The following is a 19,972-nucleotide window of genomic DNA, read 5'->3' on the forward strand; positions in this document are numbered from 1 at the left end:
ACAAAAATTTGAATTTGTATGAGTTGTTTGCTGGATGTTAGCGAAAGATAATGAACACATCTAGGAAGAACACAATCTCAAATCCGGTAAGAATGTAAATTTGATTTCCCCAGTTAATATGAGAATCATTTTAATACGGTAATTTGTTAATATCCAAAGAGCCTAGAAGTATTTGATTAAAAAAGAAGCGCCTAATTCATTCTGATATAAGATGGAGAAGGTCGAATTTAACAAAATTTCTATATCAAAAATATTAAAATAAATATAAAAGCAACTAATGGATTGGACGGATTGGAGGTTCAAAATCAAAATCATTGAGGATGCATGGTACATGAAGTTCATTGCTCTTTTCACGCCACTTCAAGCCTAAAACTCGGTGCTTGAAAACCTAAAATCTGCCCACAGCAATTGTGGGCCGAAATTAACTGGATTAATAAGGAATTCCAAACCTGTGGTCCATTGATGGGGTTGCCTAACTAAAAATGATGGTTGGACAAAAAAAGAGCTGTCAAATGTCCAGTTATAGCTAAATCCTTTATTGTGAGATAAGCTCTCCTACACAACCCTAATACTATAAGTGTGCAAACTGTATAGATCAAGCTAGCAAAAAATCTCTTGACCAAAAACACAAAGACGCTAGTAACAGAAACATTGGCGTATAATAAAGTCACCATAGTTAACTATAGAAACTCCCGTCATGGACCAGAAAAAACCCAAGAGTGCCACTCTACCTTGTCAAGTGTCTCACTACCGCTACGCTTCTGCATCATAACATAAATCAAGCAAGACAAATAAATAAATCAAAATTAAAAATTATTGCATTTTTCAACTTGATTCTTTTTTCTCCCCATGCATCAAATAATACCAATTAAGTTGTTGTAATGTGTCAGTTAAGGGGGTTTAACATTATCTTTTAAAAACAAAATGATTTAGTTTCTTGTATGATTTTCATCAATCTTTCATCAACAGAAAGCAATTGAAAATGAAGACATGGGAAACTATATATCATTGTTAGGTTTAACTAATTTTGCCAATCTTAAGCATCAATATTCGCTAAAAATCAATATTGAAAAATGTATTTATCATGCTAGAAGAGTAGAACATCATATCATATATCATGTATTGGAATTTTACCTTGAAGGGATCACTTTGACACGTCGACTCTTCTACTTTGATCCTTCTTCAAAGCATAAAACTTCCTAAACTTCCCCAACACCTTCCTGACAATCTTCCCATACTTTCTGTCACCATGCCCCTTATTCTTCGACGAACCACCATTTTTATCACTGTTCTCTAATTCCAAAAGCTCCGAACACAACGAAGAACCATTCAGTTGAAACGCCACAACCATCCGAAGATACAACTTCCCCATCGATGCCTTGAATTCCTCCGGGACCTTCGCACGCGACCGATGGGAAGAGTCACCGTTCTCCCCAACGTCGCTCACACCGTACCACCCAACCCTCACGCGCCCATTCACGTACTCATGGCACGCCCGCAGAATCCGACACGCGCTGCCACGAAAGTGCGCGTGAACGAATTCCTCGAAGTTCCGCGGAGGTCGTTGGAGCCAAAACAGCATAGTCCTACAGCTAAGTAAGAAAACGGAATAGTTATAAGAACGCGCCTGCTTCTCAAAGAAGGCGCGTCCGAAGATTTCGGATCCGGCCTCGTTGAAAAACGGCTTGTCGTTTAGGACGAGGCCTTGGAGAGAAACGAGGAGCTGCAAAACGGTTGAACCGCATGGGTCCCACTTCTCGCTCTTTTTACCGATCCAGGTGTTGATGAGGCTGAGGCACACTTCGCCGTTATGGTAAAGGTTCGGGTTGAGTTTGAACCCGCAAGAGAGGTAGTGAACCTTGGGAGGTTGGGACGGGTAATTTGGCGGGAAAGCAATATCGAAGAAGAAGAGTCCATTGTGGTAGGGTGTACCGGCGGCGCCGACGATTGCTGCCCTCATGAGATCGATGCGGCTCTCGTAGACGCGGACGTAGATGGAGTCGGGCAGGCCGTTAGCGAGGATCTTCCATTCTCGCATTATGTTCTTGTACACTTTGCTGCCCGTGTTTGTAAAACAGTTTCGGGCAGCGTGGTTGGTTGGTTCCGGGTTGCGGTTCTGTTTCTGTTTCTTGGTAGTGTTAGCAGTTGGTTGGGAAAAGTGGTGGTCTGAATGGTCTGAAACGACGTCGAAGCGCTCGAAATTATTCAGGTCAGCCATTTTTTTGAGGAAAGGATTGTAGTGATTGAGTGGTGTGGGAATGATGATGTGTTTGTGTTAGTGTTTATTCCAAGAAACGGTTACGTTATTGGGAAATGGAGGGGCAACTGGCAGCTGGCAGCAGATGCAAGAGATGAGGGGTTAGTGAGAGTAACTAACTAACTAACGATGAGTTGAATGAGCAAGGAATTCGGATCATTATGCATGCCATGGGTTTAGCATTTTTAGTCATGGTAAGAGAGTGAGTTAAACAAGTATAATTATGGTAAACACCGCATGGTCTTCTAACCCCATCACTTTCTTTAATTAGATTCATCATGGGCAATTGGGCATCCATCGCTTAGGGTTTTATTAATAAAGGTTCATAAAATTAATAGGGGTTAGCTAGCAAATATCTTTGCGGTAAATACGGATCGAGACTTTGTAGATCCAACACTAGACCAACAGATATTTTTACGGGGAGAGACACCGTACTAGTGCATTTTCATTTAATTTCCTACAACTTTACCAACATATTGAAACTATATAATTTGTGTATTTGTGTATGTATTTGCTAAGAGTTCTTGTGTTGCTTTCTTCTTCAATCTGGTGTAATTGTCATGGGCTCAAGCTCATGGTCTCTATCCGAGAATTACCGTACGTAAGTGGAGTCATGCAAAATGAATTGAGACAGTTTGGAAATAATGTACAAAGCAAAAAAAACCCGTATGTTTTGACACATTTTAGATGGATCCGGTGGTGTAACGCTCAATTAACGGATTAACCATCACCACAATTTTGATATACGGACTTGGTAAACCAAATTTTAACTTGCGGTTTGCATTAGTAGATGACTAGGCCAAGCTAGTTAAGGCATGACCAATGGTTCATCCAAGCATCAAACCATGAAACTTTGATAAGTTAGGTTGTAACTTGTAATATATAAGTTGTAAACTTGGCTAAGTGCTTATGCAAGCTAAACAAGGATCTTTGTCAAAGCATATTACAATTTTTCTTTTTCTTTTTCTTTATAGGTTTCGGTGAGTTGAATAAATAAATAAAAGTTAAACTTAAACGTGATGAAGTAATGGCAATAAAGAATATTAGTCTTTAAATAGTGTTGACAAAACACGTTTTCTATACGAAGCATTTCTCTAATAAAAATGGTGGAATGTGAGCATATTAAAATCATAGGACAATTAAGTTAACATATGTGAATTTTTGGTAGAGCAAAACCTTTCAGTTACAGGGTACCAAAGAAACCATACCGTAACGTTTTTGGCAAGGTGCTAGACAACTATACAAAATTAGTCTAAATCGAGTTAAAAACTGAAATGGTAGGATAAGGACACATGCATGCATTGCTTTTAAAGAGATTGAGGATAAAATAGTACTTAAATGACAATGTGTGAAGCTAATTAACATTTTTTAGGTAACATATCAATAAATTTATATTAGTTAACATATATAATTTTTTATAATCATTTTTTCATTTAATTTTTTAATTGAATATGTGATTGTACAGAGATGATAACTTTAAACCATTGGCCATTTACCAAAACTTCATGTTAAATTCGATAGCTGTAATACAATGAGAATGACAGCCAAATGGTAAAGATCAGAATCCGATTTTGGAAAAAATTGAATACTCTGTACATTTGAATTCTGAATACATAACTAGTATAAACCTTTTTGGATAGATTGGAAAGAAAAGCTGATAAGAATTTTTATTAATAGTAATTTATAAATATATTATTTTGTATTTAAATTTTTAATTATAAAAGTACCTATTTTAAAGTGGTAGATAAATAACTCAAAAAATATAATTTTTTTAGATAATAAAATAAATATTAAAATAAAACAATGATAACAAATACTTTTTAATAATAGATGTTAATTTTACATAACCTAATCAGCAAGATTATAATCGTTTAAACAATTGATTCTTTATTAATATCATTAAAAATTGGTTCTTCTATTTCACCTTCACCTATAACGGTGGTCTTGTATGTGGTGAATAGTAATAAAATTTTAATTTACAATAATTTTGATGGTAATACCAAAAAAATTATTGTGTAGTTAGTGTTTACTGTTTTATTGTGTATGATATGGTAGGTAAAAATAAAAAATAAATGTATTGTCAATGTATATTTTGTTGCTATTTTATATTTTTTTTTACTCCTGTTAGAATTTCCTCCTCTTTTATTGGAGTCAAGAATTTGCTATAACTAACTATTAAAATAATAGCAAGCTATATAAAAATAAAATCACATGTGAAAAAAAATTAAAATTGAGATTTCATACCATACACAATGTTAAATATAAATTTAATAATAAAAATAGAGTGGTAAAATAATAAAAAAAAAGACCGAAAAGAATATATGTAGAAGCTTGGGTGTAAATGGTGGTAGATATATTTTGTTCTTTTTAGAAGAACAAACTCCTCATTTTATGTTTGGTAAATAAAAAAGATCATATCGAGATATTTTTGAAAACACTTAAGATAGAACTTTTTAAAGTTGCTTATGTTTTTCAAAATTTAAAAGTCTAATATAACGTTAACCAATTTTTAAATTTAATACTTACATTTACGTTTATTATAGTATTTTTAAATTTTAAAAACTATTTTATCAAATACAATTGATGTTACTTGTATTTATTAAAAATTATTTTTAATTTGATTTACCAAACATAAATGTTACAACTTTTAAAAAATTATTTTTTAAAAATTAATTTTTATAAACTATTTTTAAAAAATAAAAATTTTACTAAACTAGATCTACTTTTTTTAAAAATTATGAATTTTTAAAAAATTAATTTTTTAGAAACATAAAATTATATTATAACTTTTCATAATTTAAAAATTAAAAAATAACTTTTGCTACTTTTCAAACGAGTGCTGAGGATCCTTCCTTGAATTGTTACCCAACCCTAATATATAACATTATAACATTCAATTTACCTGCATCTATTAGGGATCACAGAAATAATGATTAACTACGAAAAAATATATAAAACTATTTTAAGAATACTATTTTTTTCAAGAAAAAATATATTAATATATTTATATATAAAACTTTATAAACATTTTTTTATCATATTCTTCTAGCCTAAACAGTTAAACATTATTGAAAGAAAATAATAATTTTGTCAAATAATAATTAAGAAGGCTAATTAAAGGTCAAACAAGGATTTACTTATCTCCTAACTAACCGTTACAAAAACCTAGAATTGTTTGGAGTCTGTCTTCTTCTTCTTCCATCCCAACGCCGTTTTGATCCTATCCACAGCTTTCATGAAGATCCCACCCTTATTGTTATGCTTCCCAGCCTCACCCTTGTTTTCATGCATCGTCGGATCAATCATTTGCTTCCTTTTGGGTTGCTTGTTAATAATAACTTCTGATTCCAACTCTTTTGGGGTACCATTCAAATCCGCACCGCATGATTGAAACGTTTGAACCAGCCTAGGGTACAAACTTTCCACCAAACTCTTCTTAAAAGATGCCGAAACTTTCACATTTGAAGAAGAACACAAACTGGATGACCTACCATCACCACCTTGGTTCATGCAATAATACCCGACCCACACGCGCTCATTGGCGTATTCGCGGCACGCGTCCAAGACAGCCACGGAGCGCGTGCAGAAGTGTTGAAGGACGAAGGCCTCAAAGTGCTCGGGCGGCCTATGAACGAGGTTCATGGCAACTTCCCACGTGAGCTGAAACGCCATCTCGGTGTAGACACGTGACCTGCTCTGAAAGATAAGGCGTCCGAACGAAGTCCCAGGCTCATTGAAAAACGGTTGCTCGTTGAGAACGAGTGCTTGGATTGAGAGCAAGACCTGAAGGAGCGTCGAAGCGCGTGGATCCCACTTCTCGGCTGACCTGCCCTGCCACGTGTTAAGGAGGCTCAAGCAGACCCTGCCGTTGTTGTAGAGGTTCGGGTTGAGATCGTGCCCGAACGAGTGGAAGTATACTTCCGGAGGATAGTTTGGGTATTTAGAAGGGAGCTGGATGTCGAAGAAGAAGAGACCATCGTGGTACGGCGTTCCCGCGGCGCCTATAATCACCGCCCTCATTAGGTCAATGCGGTTCTCGTAGACCCGGACGTAGATGGAGTCTGGAAGGTTCTGTTCCAAGATCTTCCACTCTTTCATGGCGCGCTTGGAGAGATTGCTGTTGGCGGTGCTGTAACTGCTAGCTTCTTCTGATGGTGAGCCAAAGAAATGGTCATCGGGGACTTCCGAAACAATATCGAAGACATTGAAGATCTGCTCTCTTCCTTTCATGGTGTTAGCTGCCTCCTTCTGCTTGTGATGTGATGAACTCATTCTGTCTAGGGAAACCTTAGCTTCAGGAAAGACAAATTCAATTTTGTTAGTCACTCCCTTCTATGTATATACCCATCACTCTAATTTTATATAGCGAGAATTTCTTAAAAATAGAACGTAATAAATATCTATCTTTTATTTTTGAAAATTTATCTATACACCTTTGTAACTGTTTTAGAACTTTTGTATCAGAGTTGAATTTAAATATTTAGTGTTGGTTTATATTGGATTGTTTTAGCAAAATAATAATAATAATAATTTTTTAATATCATTCCAAATCGGTACATATAGTAACTTTTTTATCGACCATAAATTTAATTCATCCAACATTAAATCATGGATATCAAATATCATACAATTTGAATTGATATATAGTCTTGATAAGTAAGTCATTCTTCGGTCACAAGCCCTATAAGTTTGGACATGTGAGCCGCAAATCAAGTAACAAATAACATAAAAAGCAAAATCTCAAAACTAACATTGATAATTAGGGCGAAACTTGTGATTTTTTTCAGAAATAAAATAAAAAATAATTATTTTTTTATATATAATTTTTTAAATATCATTTTTTATGACAAGTTCGTCATACTCTTAGGCGGATTTTATATTTTGTAGATTATACCTAATTTCAGCGAATTTCACTTCAATTTCTTTAACATTATTAATGGCAATAGCAATTATTATTATCGTCGTACTCTTAGGCGGATTTTATATTTTGTAGATTATACTTAATTTCAGTGAATTTCACTTCAATTTCTTTAACATTATTAATGGCAATAGCAATTATTATTATCGTCGTAAACAAATACATAGGAATAAGTCATATTTAACAAAAAAAATTCTCATTATAAATTAAAAAATAATCTATTATTTTTCTAATAAAAATATGACTTATTTATGTGTATTCTTGTGTGCTCTCTACATATTCTGGAGATGATGATAATGGTTATCGTTGTCCGTTGTAAAACTTAAGAATTTAAATTAACTATTTTTTTGAATTTATTCGAATTTAAAGTGGAGTTCGCTGAGGTTGCTGCGAACTTGCTTTAGACAAAATAAAATCGTACTTGAGAAATTAAAGTTAAAAAATGAGATTTTAAAAAATAATAAATTTTTTTATTTTATTTTAGTAAAAAATACGCGAAAGAATATAATCACATTCTTTAAAAAGGAGGGTGAGCAGTGTAAGAAAGATATAATCACACTCTCGGATTCACTTATTTCACTTATTTCACTTATTTTTTGTAGGTGTTTCCACGGGAGTTGCTCAACCCAAGTCAATGTATAGTTCTTCCAACAAAAGCAGCTCACTGTTCTAAGGAGTTGCTATAGCTCGACAGGACTATCATGAACGAAATATTTGGTACCTACCATGAGGTCACAAATACTAACTCCACTACATTAGCTCTCTTTTATAATACACTCTTTACATAGGAACTTCAATAATGGTCGACAATAGAATTCCACAACTATCGCAAGCCGAGTTGTGGTGCAAAATGTGGAATTCCAAGCGGAGATTCAGAGAATGATTGGCCTACTAACCCAGCACTAAAATGGGAAGCAAGACAAAGGAGATACGCAAACTCAAACGACGAGCTTGCACTGGAAGTTCATTCAGAGACCAGGCAACTCCTTCAAAATAAAAAAAAGGACAATATCCAATCCTCTTTAGAGGACATTATGAAATTTTATAGGCAAAAAGACTTTACGCTACCCCCGCTCTCAAGCCATACCAGGGGTTCGAAGGCCCACACATCCATGTTCTATTTGTGATTTGTGTTTGATTTCGAAAATAAGAAAGAGGAAGAGTCAATTATAAGTTGTAAGGCTTAATCCGTAACCATTGCAATAACAGGTCTAGAGCTTAGGAAGTTACAGAGCTCATTGGAAAAAGGTCTTTCACTGAGATCATGGTAATTGCTTCTTGACAAATTCTTTGAAGGAACCAACACTTTTGATCCTAAATTACCTAAACAGCAATAAGCAAAGTTTCACCGTTCATGACCAAAAACTCTCTTAATACTGCTATACATTTACAAATAATTTTTCTAATATCCAATAATATCAAAATAAAATTAAAAAACTATCCATCACATTCATCTCTCAAACAAACAGATTAGATATTAAAAATAGCAATGGCAATAAACTGATGAAGTAAATGATTATCCAAACTAAAATTAACTGAATTAAACTGATAGAAAGCTGAAATTGATGATTCCAGATTAATATTAACTAGTTTAGGAAATTCAAATTAGCAAAAAATTAAAAGATAGAGACCGAAGAAGAGATGAAGTGACCTATTTTGTGTACGTGTGATTCCCTATTGAGAGTGAGAAGATTCTTCTCTCATGGCAGATTGGAGCCACAAATGCTACTCGTTAAAAATTCACAAAAGAACAAATATAAAAAATTTCAAATAAGAAGAATTCAAAAATTTAAAGTGATGCGAAACCATACCAATTTGAATTAGGACAAGTGCAATGATTCCTGAACCGGTGGATGAGGTGACCAGCGAATGGCTGTTGCTGAGGTCAGATCGTGCAGCGCGAGCGGCGACGGCAGCGGTGAAAGAAGCACGTGCGATGGAGAGAGTGTGGACGGAGAGAGGAAGAAGCTCTTCACTGGTGTGGAGTGTGAATGGAGCTCGAGCTCGAGAGGGTAGGGTCTGAGTTAGATTAAACTCAATTTTTTTGACGGAATATTTTAAATTGAGTAATGCTAAGGGCCATTAATTTTTGTGATTGTTAATGATGATTTGATGGTGTGAAATTGATGTGAGATTTCATCCAATGGCTCGCCTTTCTCTGCTGGTTACATGCTGGCCAAAATTCATTAAAATTGTTGGCCCCCTAGACTTTTCCTTTTAAATTACACACAGATTTTCTATCTATAATAATTTTTTGGTGACTTCTGTCTATAATAATTTAATAAAACTCAGTGTTTTTGTCCATTAAATTACAGACGAATTTTTTTTTGGTAACCATTTTTTATGAAAAAAGTTTTTTCGACAGAATTATCGACGGATTCTCTTTTTCGCGTGTAATTTATGCTAATTCATTTTTTTTTGTTTCTGATAAAAAATTCCTCACAAATCCTGTATGTATTTCTCTGGGATAAAATCTGTTGAAAATATCCATCTGTAATAACTAGCTAGTTTTCTAGTAATGTAGGCATATACTAAATCGAATTAACTCCTTTCGATTTTTATATATAGTAGAATTCATAGTAAATCGAAGCTAATGGAGCCAATTTATCATTAGCCGGCGAGTACCAGGTATAAATTTTAAGAGGGCTAAATTGAAACTTTTTTATTCGATTTAGTAGTGTACAGATAAATCGATATTCATTGATTCGATTTAGTAGTGTTTGGCGTAATTCAAATTCATTGAATTCAATTTATGTTTGAACCCGAAATAAAATAATTCAAATATTATAGATTCGATCTACTACTAACAAACCTAATTCAATTTCAGTGAATTTGATTTACATAAAATTATGAAACGAGACAATCAAATAACGTTTTTGTATTTGGAATATTCAAGTAATATTAGTTTTTCTTTAGTTTATAAAGGTGAATCACCTCTTAAACAATGACTAATAAACAGCTAAACATTAAACAATAAAAAATCAAAATAAGATTACAATACAAAACCACTAAATTAAAAGCAGACAACAAATTATGTAACTTCTAAAGACATCAAGAGTAGCTGGGTGCCTAACTAGTTATTTTGTTGTTTCTACTACTATTCTTATTCTTCCACCTCATCATTACTCTTTTGATCCTAGCTACAACCTTCTTGAAGATCCTAACCTTCCTTTTATCTTTTGGGGAAGCCATCACGATGATCTTTCTGTCGCCTTTGTTTTCATCGCTATTATTCTCTTGTTCATCCTCATCTAATTCCAACTTTTCGGGTACATGAAAACTCTCCAAAGATTGAAATATTTGAACCAGTTTGGGGTACAAGTTTTTTCTCAACATTTTCCGAAAAAATCGCAAAATTTTTACCTTCGAACATGACAAACTCGGTGATAGACCCTTGCCGCAGTAATATCCAACCATGACGCGTCCACTGGCGTACTCTTGGCACGCGGCTAAGATGGTGGCAACCCGGGTGCGAAAATGGTTCCTGATGAAGGCTTCGTAGTTTTTGGGCGGCCTGCGAACCAGGTGATTTCCGAGTTGCTACGTGAGCCTGAACATGATTTTGTTGTACTCATGTGACCACGCCTCATGAGAAATTTTGTTTACGTGAATCTGCCAATACTCGTTGAAGTAGAGTTTTTTATTGAGAACGAGAGCTTGGATTGAGAGCAAGACCTGGGACAGTGTCGAGCCTTGTAGGTCTCACTTTTTGTTGGGTCACCTGTTGAGAAGGTTCAAACAGACCTTACCGGAGTTGTAGAAGTTCAGGTTGAGACCGAGCCTAAAGGAGTGGAAATATAAAATCAGAGAGTTGTTTGGATATTTCGAAGAGAGCTTGATGTCAAAGAAAAAAAGACCATCGTGGTATGGTGTGCCTGCTGTGCCGACGATCACCGCCCTCATTAAGTCGATGCGACTCTCGTAGACCCGAACATAGATAGAGTCTGGTAGGTGTTCTTCCAAGATCTTCCACTCCTTCATGATGTGCGTGTAGACGCTGCTCTTTGCGTTGCTGAAACTAGAATCTTTTTCGTCTAAAAGGAGGAAGTGGTGGTTCGAGATTTCGGAAACAATGTCGAAAGTATTGAAGACGCTCTCCACTTCTTCCATAGTGTCTAGAGTTAGGATGTGATCGAGGAGGATTGGACAAACAAGATTCAGTTGAGTTTGGGTTTAGGTTTACTTATGGAGAAAAAAATGGAAATAATCCTTGTTAAAAGTTGATTGATTCCAAGCATTCAACAATTTTTTTTTTTAATCTGTCATGCATCGCTATCTATATTTATAATTCAATCTTAATTTAGTCAAATAAATTTTAAATTAATGCTAATCGTCAAGGCCTCTAAAAAAAAGTTTAACTTCGAAGAAACTTCTCAACATAAATTAGTTACATTTTAGTTGCTTCTGTATCAGTAAATATCTTAAGGTAATCAAATCAGTCACTCCACCTAATGTAGACTTGACTTATTTAAATTTGGGAGTTAAACAGGTCAGGACCGGTCCAGTTAAATTTATTTTATTTAAGAGTCATCATTTTTTTAATTCAAATAATTTATTACTTATTTATTTAATTTTTATTTTATTTTTTAAAAATAATTTAACAAAAAATGTCATTTTTAAAAAATCTTAAACAAATAGTATTTTATTAGTTGATAGGTCTGATAAAAAAAAAGATATTGACTAAAAATATAAAAAATATACCTTTTTTTAAAAAAATGCAAAACTAATTTATATAGAATGAATGTTTAATCCGTCTTTTTTGAATTAATTGGATTTAATTATCTGTTTACTCGAAAATTTAAATAGAATTAAATTTAGAAGTAAAACTCGTTTTTTTTACGGATAAACAGGTTGATCTAATAGACTTAATTCATTTCGATAGTCTTACCTAAAGTTATATCTATTATTTATTTATTATATATTATTAAAATTAAATTTCTTCTATTAATAACATAACTCACATGACTTGTTTATGAATATTATTACGGTGGGTAACTGGAGATTAATAGAATAGATGACGCTAGTTGGCCCAATCGTCCGCGGATGGTAGTCTCCGAGCTGGTTTGCACGCTGGAGCCTCCTTCCGACTTGTATGCGTGGGTAAATGGGGGGTGGTACCTGCAAAGACACTCCGATGCCTAAGTTAGCAAGGGTGTTAGCAGGTCTAGAGAGTATTGGGCTTAGAGATACCTGAGGGGTGTCAGTGTATTTATAGTGGTGAGCCAATAACCACCGTTGGAGTAGTGCCATATCTTTAGGGTGCTAACCGTCCCATTATCTTAGGGAGGTTAAGATATGGCTTGATGAAGCGGTTGGAGAGATTTTAGGGGCGGTTACTCATTTGAATGAGTGTTTATCTGCCAACTAATCTCGTGCCCGACTTCTTTAAGACAAATCGTAGTCAACACCGACTTCTTGACACCAGGTCGGTGCGTAGTAAGGCTCAATCATCTGGACTAAGCCTTTCTTTTGGACCTGGGCCTTTATTATTGGGCCAGGGTATGAACAGTGCCCCTACTTGAGCCACATTAATGACTGCTCCGTTTTTACCATTATGCCCCTTAGCATGTTTATAAATACTTTCCCTCTCTTTCATTTTTCCGTTTCTGCAATCTTTCAAATTTCTTCTTTCTTTGTTCGTGCTGCATTCTTTCGTTTGGAGACTTCTGCTTCTTCCAACCTTCACTTTCGGATAAAGGTTAGCTTTTCTTCTTTCACGACATGCCTTGTGTTTGCATGCTTTTGTTTTGTGGGTAGATAGGTTGGTCTGTAGATTTTGGCTTCGTAACTCCTCCCTTTAGAGACCGTGTTTTTTGATTTTTCTTTTCTTTTTTCTTTTTGTAGGTTTCTGTCACCTTTCATAAGAAAAAAGAAAATGGCTTCTGTAGATGTTCTTTCTCAGTGGGTTGATGTCACGGTCCTAGGGGAGGAACCCTTGGTCGACGCTGAGTTTATTACTCATCTTCGTACTCACCACAGGATTTGTACTTCTGAGGAGGACGAGCCAAAATATGAGTTGGTAATCCCGGGTCCGGAAGACCGGGTTTGTTTTGGGAGGGCCAATGAGGCGGCCCCTCATTTTTCTTTTATGTATGAATGTATGATCACCCGTCTGGGTGTTTTTCTTCCTTTTTCGGATTTTGAAATATCTGTTTTGCACCACTGTCGAGTTGCCCCTACCCAACTTCACCCCAATTCTTGGGGTTTTCTGAAAATTTATCAATTTATTAGTCACGCTTTGGACTTTCCGACCTCTTTGAGGATTTTCTTTTTTCTTTTTCACATGACTAAGCCCTTTAGTGGGCTAAATAATAAGCAGCAATGGGTGTCTTTCCAAGCCATACAAGGTCGGAGAATTTTCACCCTTTTTGACGAATCCTTCCATGACTTCAAAAATTATTTTTTCAAAGTGCAAGCCGTAGAGGGTCACCACCCCTTTTTCCTGGATGATCCCCTCGCTTTCCCCTTTATTGGTTGGAGGTCTCCCCTTCTGAAAAGTATGGTCTAGACGACCTGGACGAGGTGGAGGCGGCCATTGTGGGGTTTTTCCGAGAAGTGTGGGGGAGGGCCCCATACTTGGACACTAGGAAATTCCTCCAGGGATCGCCGACCTTTGTTCAATCGCAACTAGGTAGTATATGCATTTCTTATTTCCGACTTGCATTTGCCGACTTTAAGGTTTGCCGACTTATAGTTTTTTCTATTTGTTTCTTTTGCAGACATGGCAAGGAAGAATGCTTAGAAATCTTACCAGAGAGTTCAGGAGGCTAAAGCAAAATCTCGGGCCAGGGCTGGCAGAGAGTTCAGGAGGCTAAAGCAAAATCCCGGGCCAGGGCTGGCGGTGCCAGGGCTCCTCCTCCTCCTCCTCCTCCTCCTCAGAACGTGGGGACTCCCTCTCAGCCCATTGTGATTTCTTCTTCAACCTTGTCTCAGCCACTCCCTTCCGCCCGACTTCTTCCTGAGCCAGAGAAGAAGAAGTGCAAGACTTTAGAGTCTGACTCTTCTTTTGATGGTGGGGTTAAGGCGGATGCTCTTGCATTCGTCCGAAAGAACATCTATTCTCATATAGGTATGGATGATGTTTCTGTTTGAAACCACCTCACCATTCTGGCTGAGGAGAGTTTTAAGGCGGCGGGTGTTTGTGGCATGCTTTTGGATATCTTTGAGAAGACTCCTCTCAGCTCTTTGGGGGTAACCTCGAAGGTTGAGGAGTTGGAGGGGAGGCTTCTTTCTTACCAGGACCATGAGAGGGAGTTGAAGGAGGAGGTAGCTAAGCTGAGGGCGGAGAGAGATAGCCTTCGGGAGAAGGAGAGCAAGCTGCGGGCCCAATGCAATATGGAGGCGAGTTTGAGGAAGACAGCACAGGAGAGTTATCAGAGTTTATTTCAAGATCTTGTGTCTGTGAAGAAGGATTTGCTGAATTCTCGGAATGCGTACGCCGAGTTGGAGGACTCTATCGCTGATGGTGCCGAGGAGTCATGGAGGATTTTCCTGGAGCAAGTCAGAGTTATCGCTCCCGACTTGGATCTTTCTCCTTTACATCCTGATAAAGTTGTCATTGACGGTGCTATCGTGGATCCTCCTGTCCCCGTAATTATTTCTGAGTCAGAATTGAAGACTCGGGGGCAGAGGATCATTGAGTCCCCTCCTCGTTCTAAGGACGCTCCGAGTTCTTCAGTTATTCCTCCGACTTCCTCTTCATCTCCTGTGGGTGCTTCTCTTCCCTGTCCTGGTGGCGCTCCTCCTGATTCTAGTAGTGGTGATCCGTCTTCCTCTGCATAAATGATTTTTTATGGCTATATGGGGGCTCGGCTTGTGAGTCCCCCCTTTTTTAAACTTTTATATGTTGTTTGGTGACGTTTGAACAATTTCTTTCGGCCTTTTAAGGCCGTAAACAAAATATTTTCGCAAGTGCCCTTTTTGAATAAGGATTTTTTAAATTAACATAATAAATACCCTTTTTTGGATAAGGGTTTAAGTTACCTTACGCGTGTATGCTTTTCTGATTTTTCAAAGTCCTCTTGATCTTTTTCGAAAACCTTTTCCATTGGCTCGTCTGCTTTTCCGAGCCTTTTTGTTTAAGGACTTTTTGGGAGCCTTTAAACTTTTCTCTAGGTTTTTCAATCTCTTTTTGTTATTCCTTACACCCAACCATGTTTTATTGGGTTCTCATGACTTAGGTTATTTTTGCGATGCGTTTTATTCTGCTCGGTTTTTCACTCCGACTTCTGAGTCGAAGTGTTTTCGAGCTTTTCTACTCGGAGTCTTGTTTCGACTTACGAGTCGAGTTGTTTTCGAGTTGTTTACGATCGGCTTATATAACCTCTTTACGCTGACTTGTACCTCGTCCTATTATCCTGACGACCATCTAGGTCGGTTCATGGGATTTTCACGTTTTGTCGAGCTTAAGTCGGCGCGTTTCGTAGAAGGATTTATAAAAATAAAAAGGAGTTTATAAGAGATATTATGGATGAAAAAGATCTTTATTAATTGGGGAGGTACCTTCTTGCTACTAAGGGTTTTAATAGCCTATTTTCCCTTAGCCTCTACTATGATGCCTCATTAAAAACCCTTCTCCAGAAAAAACCCTTAAGGTACTTTATTGCTACTAAGGGTTTTTGACAATCTATTTCCCTTAGCCCCTACTATGATGCCTCGTTAAAAACCCATCTCCAGAAAAAACCCTTTGATTTTGGGAAAAAATCATGAAGTTGGGAAAAGAGTACATCAGGGAGTAGAGTTCGCTTTTAATTGTAGTACCTTTTCATATTACAAGCATGCCACGACCTTGGTAACTCAGTGCCGTTCAGGTCGGTTACTTTATAATAACCTTTCCCTAAAACTTTTCATTGACTTTGTATGGTCCCTTCCAATTTGCGGCGAGCTTTCCTTCTCCTGATTTGTTGACTCCAATGTCATTCCTGATCAGGACCAAGTCATCCGGGGCAAATGTTCTCCGAATGACTTTTTTGTTGTACCTTGTAGTCATCCTTTGTTTCAATGCTGCTTCCCTTATCTGTGCATCTTTTCGGACCTCGGGAAGCAAGTCGAGCTCCTCTTTGTGTCCCCGTACGTTTCCGATCTCATCGTGGAGAATTACCCTTGGGCTTTGCTCATTGAGGTTCCATTATCTGTAGTAATGGAGTAAGGTATCCCATATCTTGTGATGATATTTTTGTAGAGGAACCTGCGACTTCTTTGAGCGGTGATGGTGGCCAATGGTTCTGCTTCTATCCACTTTGTGAAGTAATCTATTCCCACGATCAGGTATTTGACTTGTCCTGGCGCTTGGGGAAAAGGACCTAACAAATCCATTCTCCATTTTGCAAAAGGCCATGGAGAAGTGATACTGATGAGCTCTTCTGGTGGAGCCACGTGGAAATTTGCATGCATCTGACATGGTTGACATTTTTTCACAAATTCTGTGGCGTCTTTCTGCAAGGTCGGCCAGTAGAATCCAGCTCGGATTATTTTTCTGGCTAGCGACCTTGCTCCGAGATGATTTCCGCAGATCCCACTATGTACTTCCTCCAGTACCTCGGTGGTTCTTGAGGTTGGTACACACTTTAACAATGGTGTTGATATCCCCCTTCTGTAGAGAATATTTTTCACCAAGGTGTAGTGTTGTGCTTCCCTTCGGATCTTTTTAGCTTCTTTTTTCCTCTTTAGGGAGGATGTCGAATTTCATGTATTCGACTAGGGGATTCATCCATCCGAGGTTTAGACCGGTTACCTCAAGTACTTCTTGCTTGTCTTCTGTTTTTGCTACTGAGGGTTCTTGGAGGGTTTCTTGAATCAGGCTTCTGTTGTTCCCTCCTAGTTTGGTACTTGCTAACTTGGACAGGGCGTCTGCTCTGCTGTTTAAATCCCGAGTTATGTGTTTAACCTCGGTATCTGCAAAATGCCCAAGGTACTCCAAAGTTTTTTCCAAGTACTTCTTCATATTTGGGTCCTTTGCCTGATATTCTCCACTTATCTGGGAGGTCACCACATGTGAGTCGCTGTATATCATCACCTTTGTAGCACCGACTTCTTCTGCCAACTTTAGTCCGGCGATCAAGGCTTCATATTCTGCCTGATTATTTGAAGCCGGAAATTCAAATTTTAAGAAAACATCTATCTGGGTTCCTCTTTCATCTACCAATATTATGCCTGCGCCGCTTCCCGTTTTGTTGAAGGATCCATCTACATAGAGTTCCCATGTAGTTGGTCTTTCCTCCTGATCCCCTGCGTATTCTGCAACGAAGTCAGCGAGGCATTGAGCTTTGATCGCCGTCCGAGTTTCATATCTTAAGTCGAACTCGGAGAGCTCTATTGCCCATTGAACCATTCTCCCTGCAACATCCGTCTTTTGGAGGATTTGCTTCATGGGTTGGTTCGTACGGACTCTTATTGTGTGAGCTTGAAAGTAAGGTCGTAGCCTTCGTGAGGTACTACTAAGGAGTAGGCAAACTTTTCTAGCTTGTGGTACCTTAGTTCTGGGCCTTGTAGAACTTTACTGATGAAGTAGACTGGATGTTGTCCGACCTCGTCTTCTTTTATCAGGGTTGATGAGACAGCCTTGTTTGCTACGGATAAGTACAGGACGAGGTCTTTCCCAGGTACTGATCGGGTTAGGATAGGAGGTTGGCTTAAAAACTTTTTGAACTCCTGGAACGCCTCCTCGCATTCAGGAGTCCATTCGAACTGGCATCCCTTTCTTAATAGAGAAAATAGTGGAAGGGATTTTAGTGCCGATCCTGCCAAAAATCTAGAGAGGGCTGCAAGTCGGCCATTGAGCTGCTGGACTTCCCTCAAACAAGTCGGACTTTTCATTTCTAGGATGGCTCTACACTTATCGGGATTGGCTTCAATCCCTCTTTGTGTTAGCATAAACCCTAGAAATTTTCCTGCCTCTACCGCGAAGGCACACTTTGCGGGATTTAATCTCATCCCGTGCAGCCTTATGGTATCAAAGACTTGCGAGAGATCTGACAGGAGGTCAATTTCCTTCTTAGTTTTTACCAGCATGTCATCGACATATACTTCCATTAGGGTCACTAGGTGAGGGGAAAACACTTTATTCATCAACCTTTGATATGTGGCTCCTGCATTCTTCAATCCGAATGGCATGACCACGTAGCAGAAGTTAGCTCTGGGTGTGATGAATGATGTTTTCTCCTGGTCTGGCTCACACATCGGGATTTGATTATATCCCGAGTAGGCGTCCATAAACGATAAGCATTGGTACCCCGAGCTGGAATCCACTAGGGTATCAATACTTGGTAGGGGATAAGGGTCCTTGGGACATGCCTTATTTAAGTCGGTATAGTCGACACACATTCTCCATTTGCCATTCTGTTTTTTGACTAGCACTACATTGGCTAGCCATGTTGGGTACTTGACTTCTCTGATGAAGCCAGCTTCCAGAAGCGCCTGTACTTGTTCTTCTACTATTAGGGCTCGTTCTGGCCCGAGCTTGCGTCTTCTTTGTTGTACAGGTCGGGACCCTGGATAAACCGAGAGCTTGTGGGACATGAGCTCGGTGTCAATCCCAGGCATGTCAGAGGCCTTCCAGGCGAAGAGGTCGGAATTGTCTCTTAGGAGTTTAGCCAACCCTTGTTTTAGAGTTTTACCTAGGTTGGCTCCTATATAAGTGTTTTTCCCTTCCTCTTTACCGACCTGTATCTCTTCGGTTTTTCCTCCCGGTTGTGGTCGCAGCTCTTCTCTGGCCCTTGCACCACCGAGCTCTATTGTGTGAACTTCTCTGTTCTTTCCTCTCAGATTTAGACTTTCATTGTAGCATTTCCTTGCCAATTTTTGGTCTCCCCTTACCGTTGCTATCTCCGCTGAGGTCGAGAATTTCATGCAGAGGTGGGGAGTGGATACCACAGCTCCGAGCCGATTAAGGGTCACTCTGCCGATTAAAGCATTATATGCTGACCCCACGTCAATGACTATGAAGTCTATGCTCAGAGTCTTTGATTTTTCCCCTTTTAGTCTATACTCAGAGTCCTTGATCTTTCCCCTTTTCCAAAAGTGGTGTGAAGGGGCAAAAATCCTAGTGGTTTTATTGGCGTGTCCCCTAATCCATATAGGGTATCGGGGTAGGCTCTCAACTCTTTCTCATCTAACCCTAACTTATCGAAAGCTGGCTTGAAAAGAATGTCCGCCGAGCTTCCTTGGTCTACTAGGGTTCTGTGGAGATGGGCATTTGCTAGGATCATAGTTATTACCACTGGATCGTCGTGTCTAGGGATTATTCCTTGCCCATCTTCTTTTGTGAATGAAATTGTAGGAAGGTCGGGTGACTCCTCCCCGACCTGGTAGACTCTTTTGAGATGTCTTTTGCGAGAGGATTTGGTAAGTCCCCCTCCCGCAAATCCTCCTGAGATCATATGGATATGCCTCTCTGGAGTCTGCGGTGGTGGGTCTCTTCTATCCATATCATCTCGCTTTCTCTTTCCGTGACTGTCCGACCTTTCCATGAGATATCTATCAAGCCGACCTTCTCTAGCCAGCTTTTCTATCACATTCTTGAGGTCGTAGCAGTCGTTTGTGGAGTGACCATATATTTTATGGTACTCATAGTAATCGCTGCGGCTTCCCCATTTTTTATTTTTAATGGGTCTAGGGGGTGGCAGTCTCTCAGTGTTGCAAATCTCTCTGTATACATCCACTATGGAAACTTTCAGAGGAGTATAAGAGTGATATTTTCTTGGCCTTTTGAGACCGAGTTCTTCCTTTTTCTTGGTTTCCCTCTCCCTCTCTTTTGTTGAGGGAGGGGGCCCAGGTCGCCAACTTAGGTCTCTTAATTT

At 38.3% G+C, this 19,972-nt stretch overlaps 2 protein-coding genes across 2 annotated transcripts; both read right to left on the reverse strand.

The window, feature by feature from the left end:
- Positions 1 to 36: 36 nt before the first annotated feature.
- Positions 37 to 2,402, reverse strand: LOC107462823 (putative ubiquitin-conjugating enzyme E2 39). The gene is made up of 2 exons (XM_021125829.2): positions 1,135 to 2,402; positions 37 to 761 (listed from the first exon to the last, which is right to left on the reverse strand). Exon 1 carries the CDS (start codon positions 2,216 to 2,218, stop codon positions 1,145 to 1,147), a length of 1,074 nt encoding a protein of 357 aa, XP_020981488.1. The 5' UTR covers positions 2,219 to 2,402; the 3' UTR covers positions 37 to 761; positions 1,135 to 1,144.
- A 2,946-nt stretch (positions 2,403 to 5,348) lies between these two features.
- LOC107463563 (putative ubiquitin-conjugating enzyme E2 38) lies at positions 5,349 to 6,587 on the reverse strand. The gene has a single exon (XM_016082376.3). It carries the CDS (start codon positions 6,527 to 6,529, stop codon positions 5,423 to 5,425), a length of 1,107 nt encoding a protein of 368 aa, XP_015937862.1. The 5' UTR covers positions 6,530 to 6,587; the 3' UTR covers positions 5,349 to 5,422.
- Positions 6,588 to 19,972: the final 13,385 nt, after the last annotated feature.

The sequence above is a fragment of the Arachis duranensis genome, chromosome 1 (genome assembly GCF_000817695.3).
Source record: "Arachis duranensis cultivar V14167 chromosome 1, aradu.V14167.gnm2.J7QH, whole genome shotgun sequence".
NCBI classification, from domain to species: Eukaryota; Viridiplantae; Streptophyta; class Magnoliopsida; order Fabales; family Fabaceae; genus Arachis; species Arachis duranensis.

Excerpts from the sequence above, each read along its gene's own strand:
- LOC107462823 (XM_021125829.2), bottom strand. The coding sequence starts at position 2,218 with ATGGCTGACCTGAATAATTTCGAGCGCTTCGACGTCGTTTCAGACCAT.
- LOC107463563 (XM_016082376.3), bottom strand. The coding sequence starts at position 6,529 with ATGAGTTCATCACATCACAAGCAGAAGGAGGCAGCTAACACCATGAAA.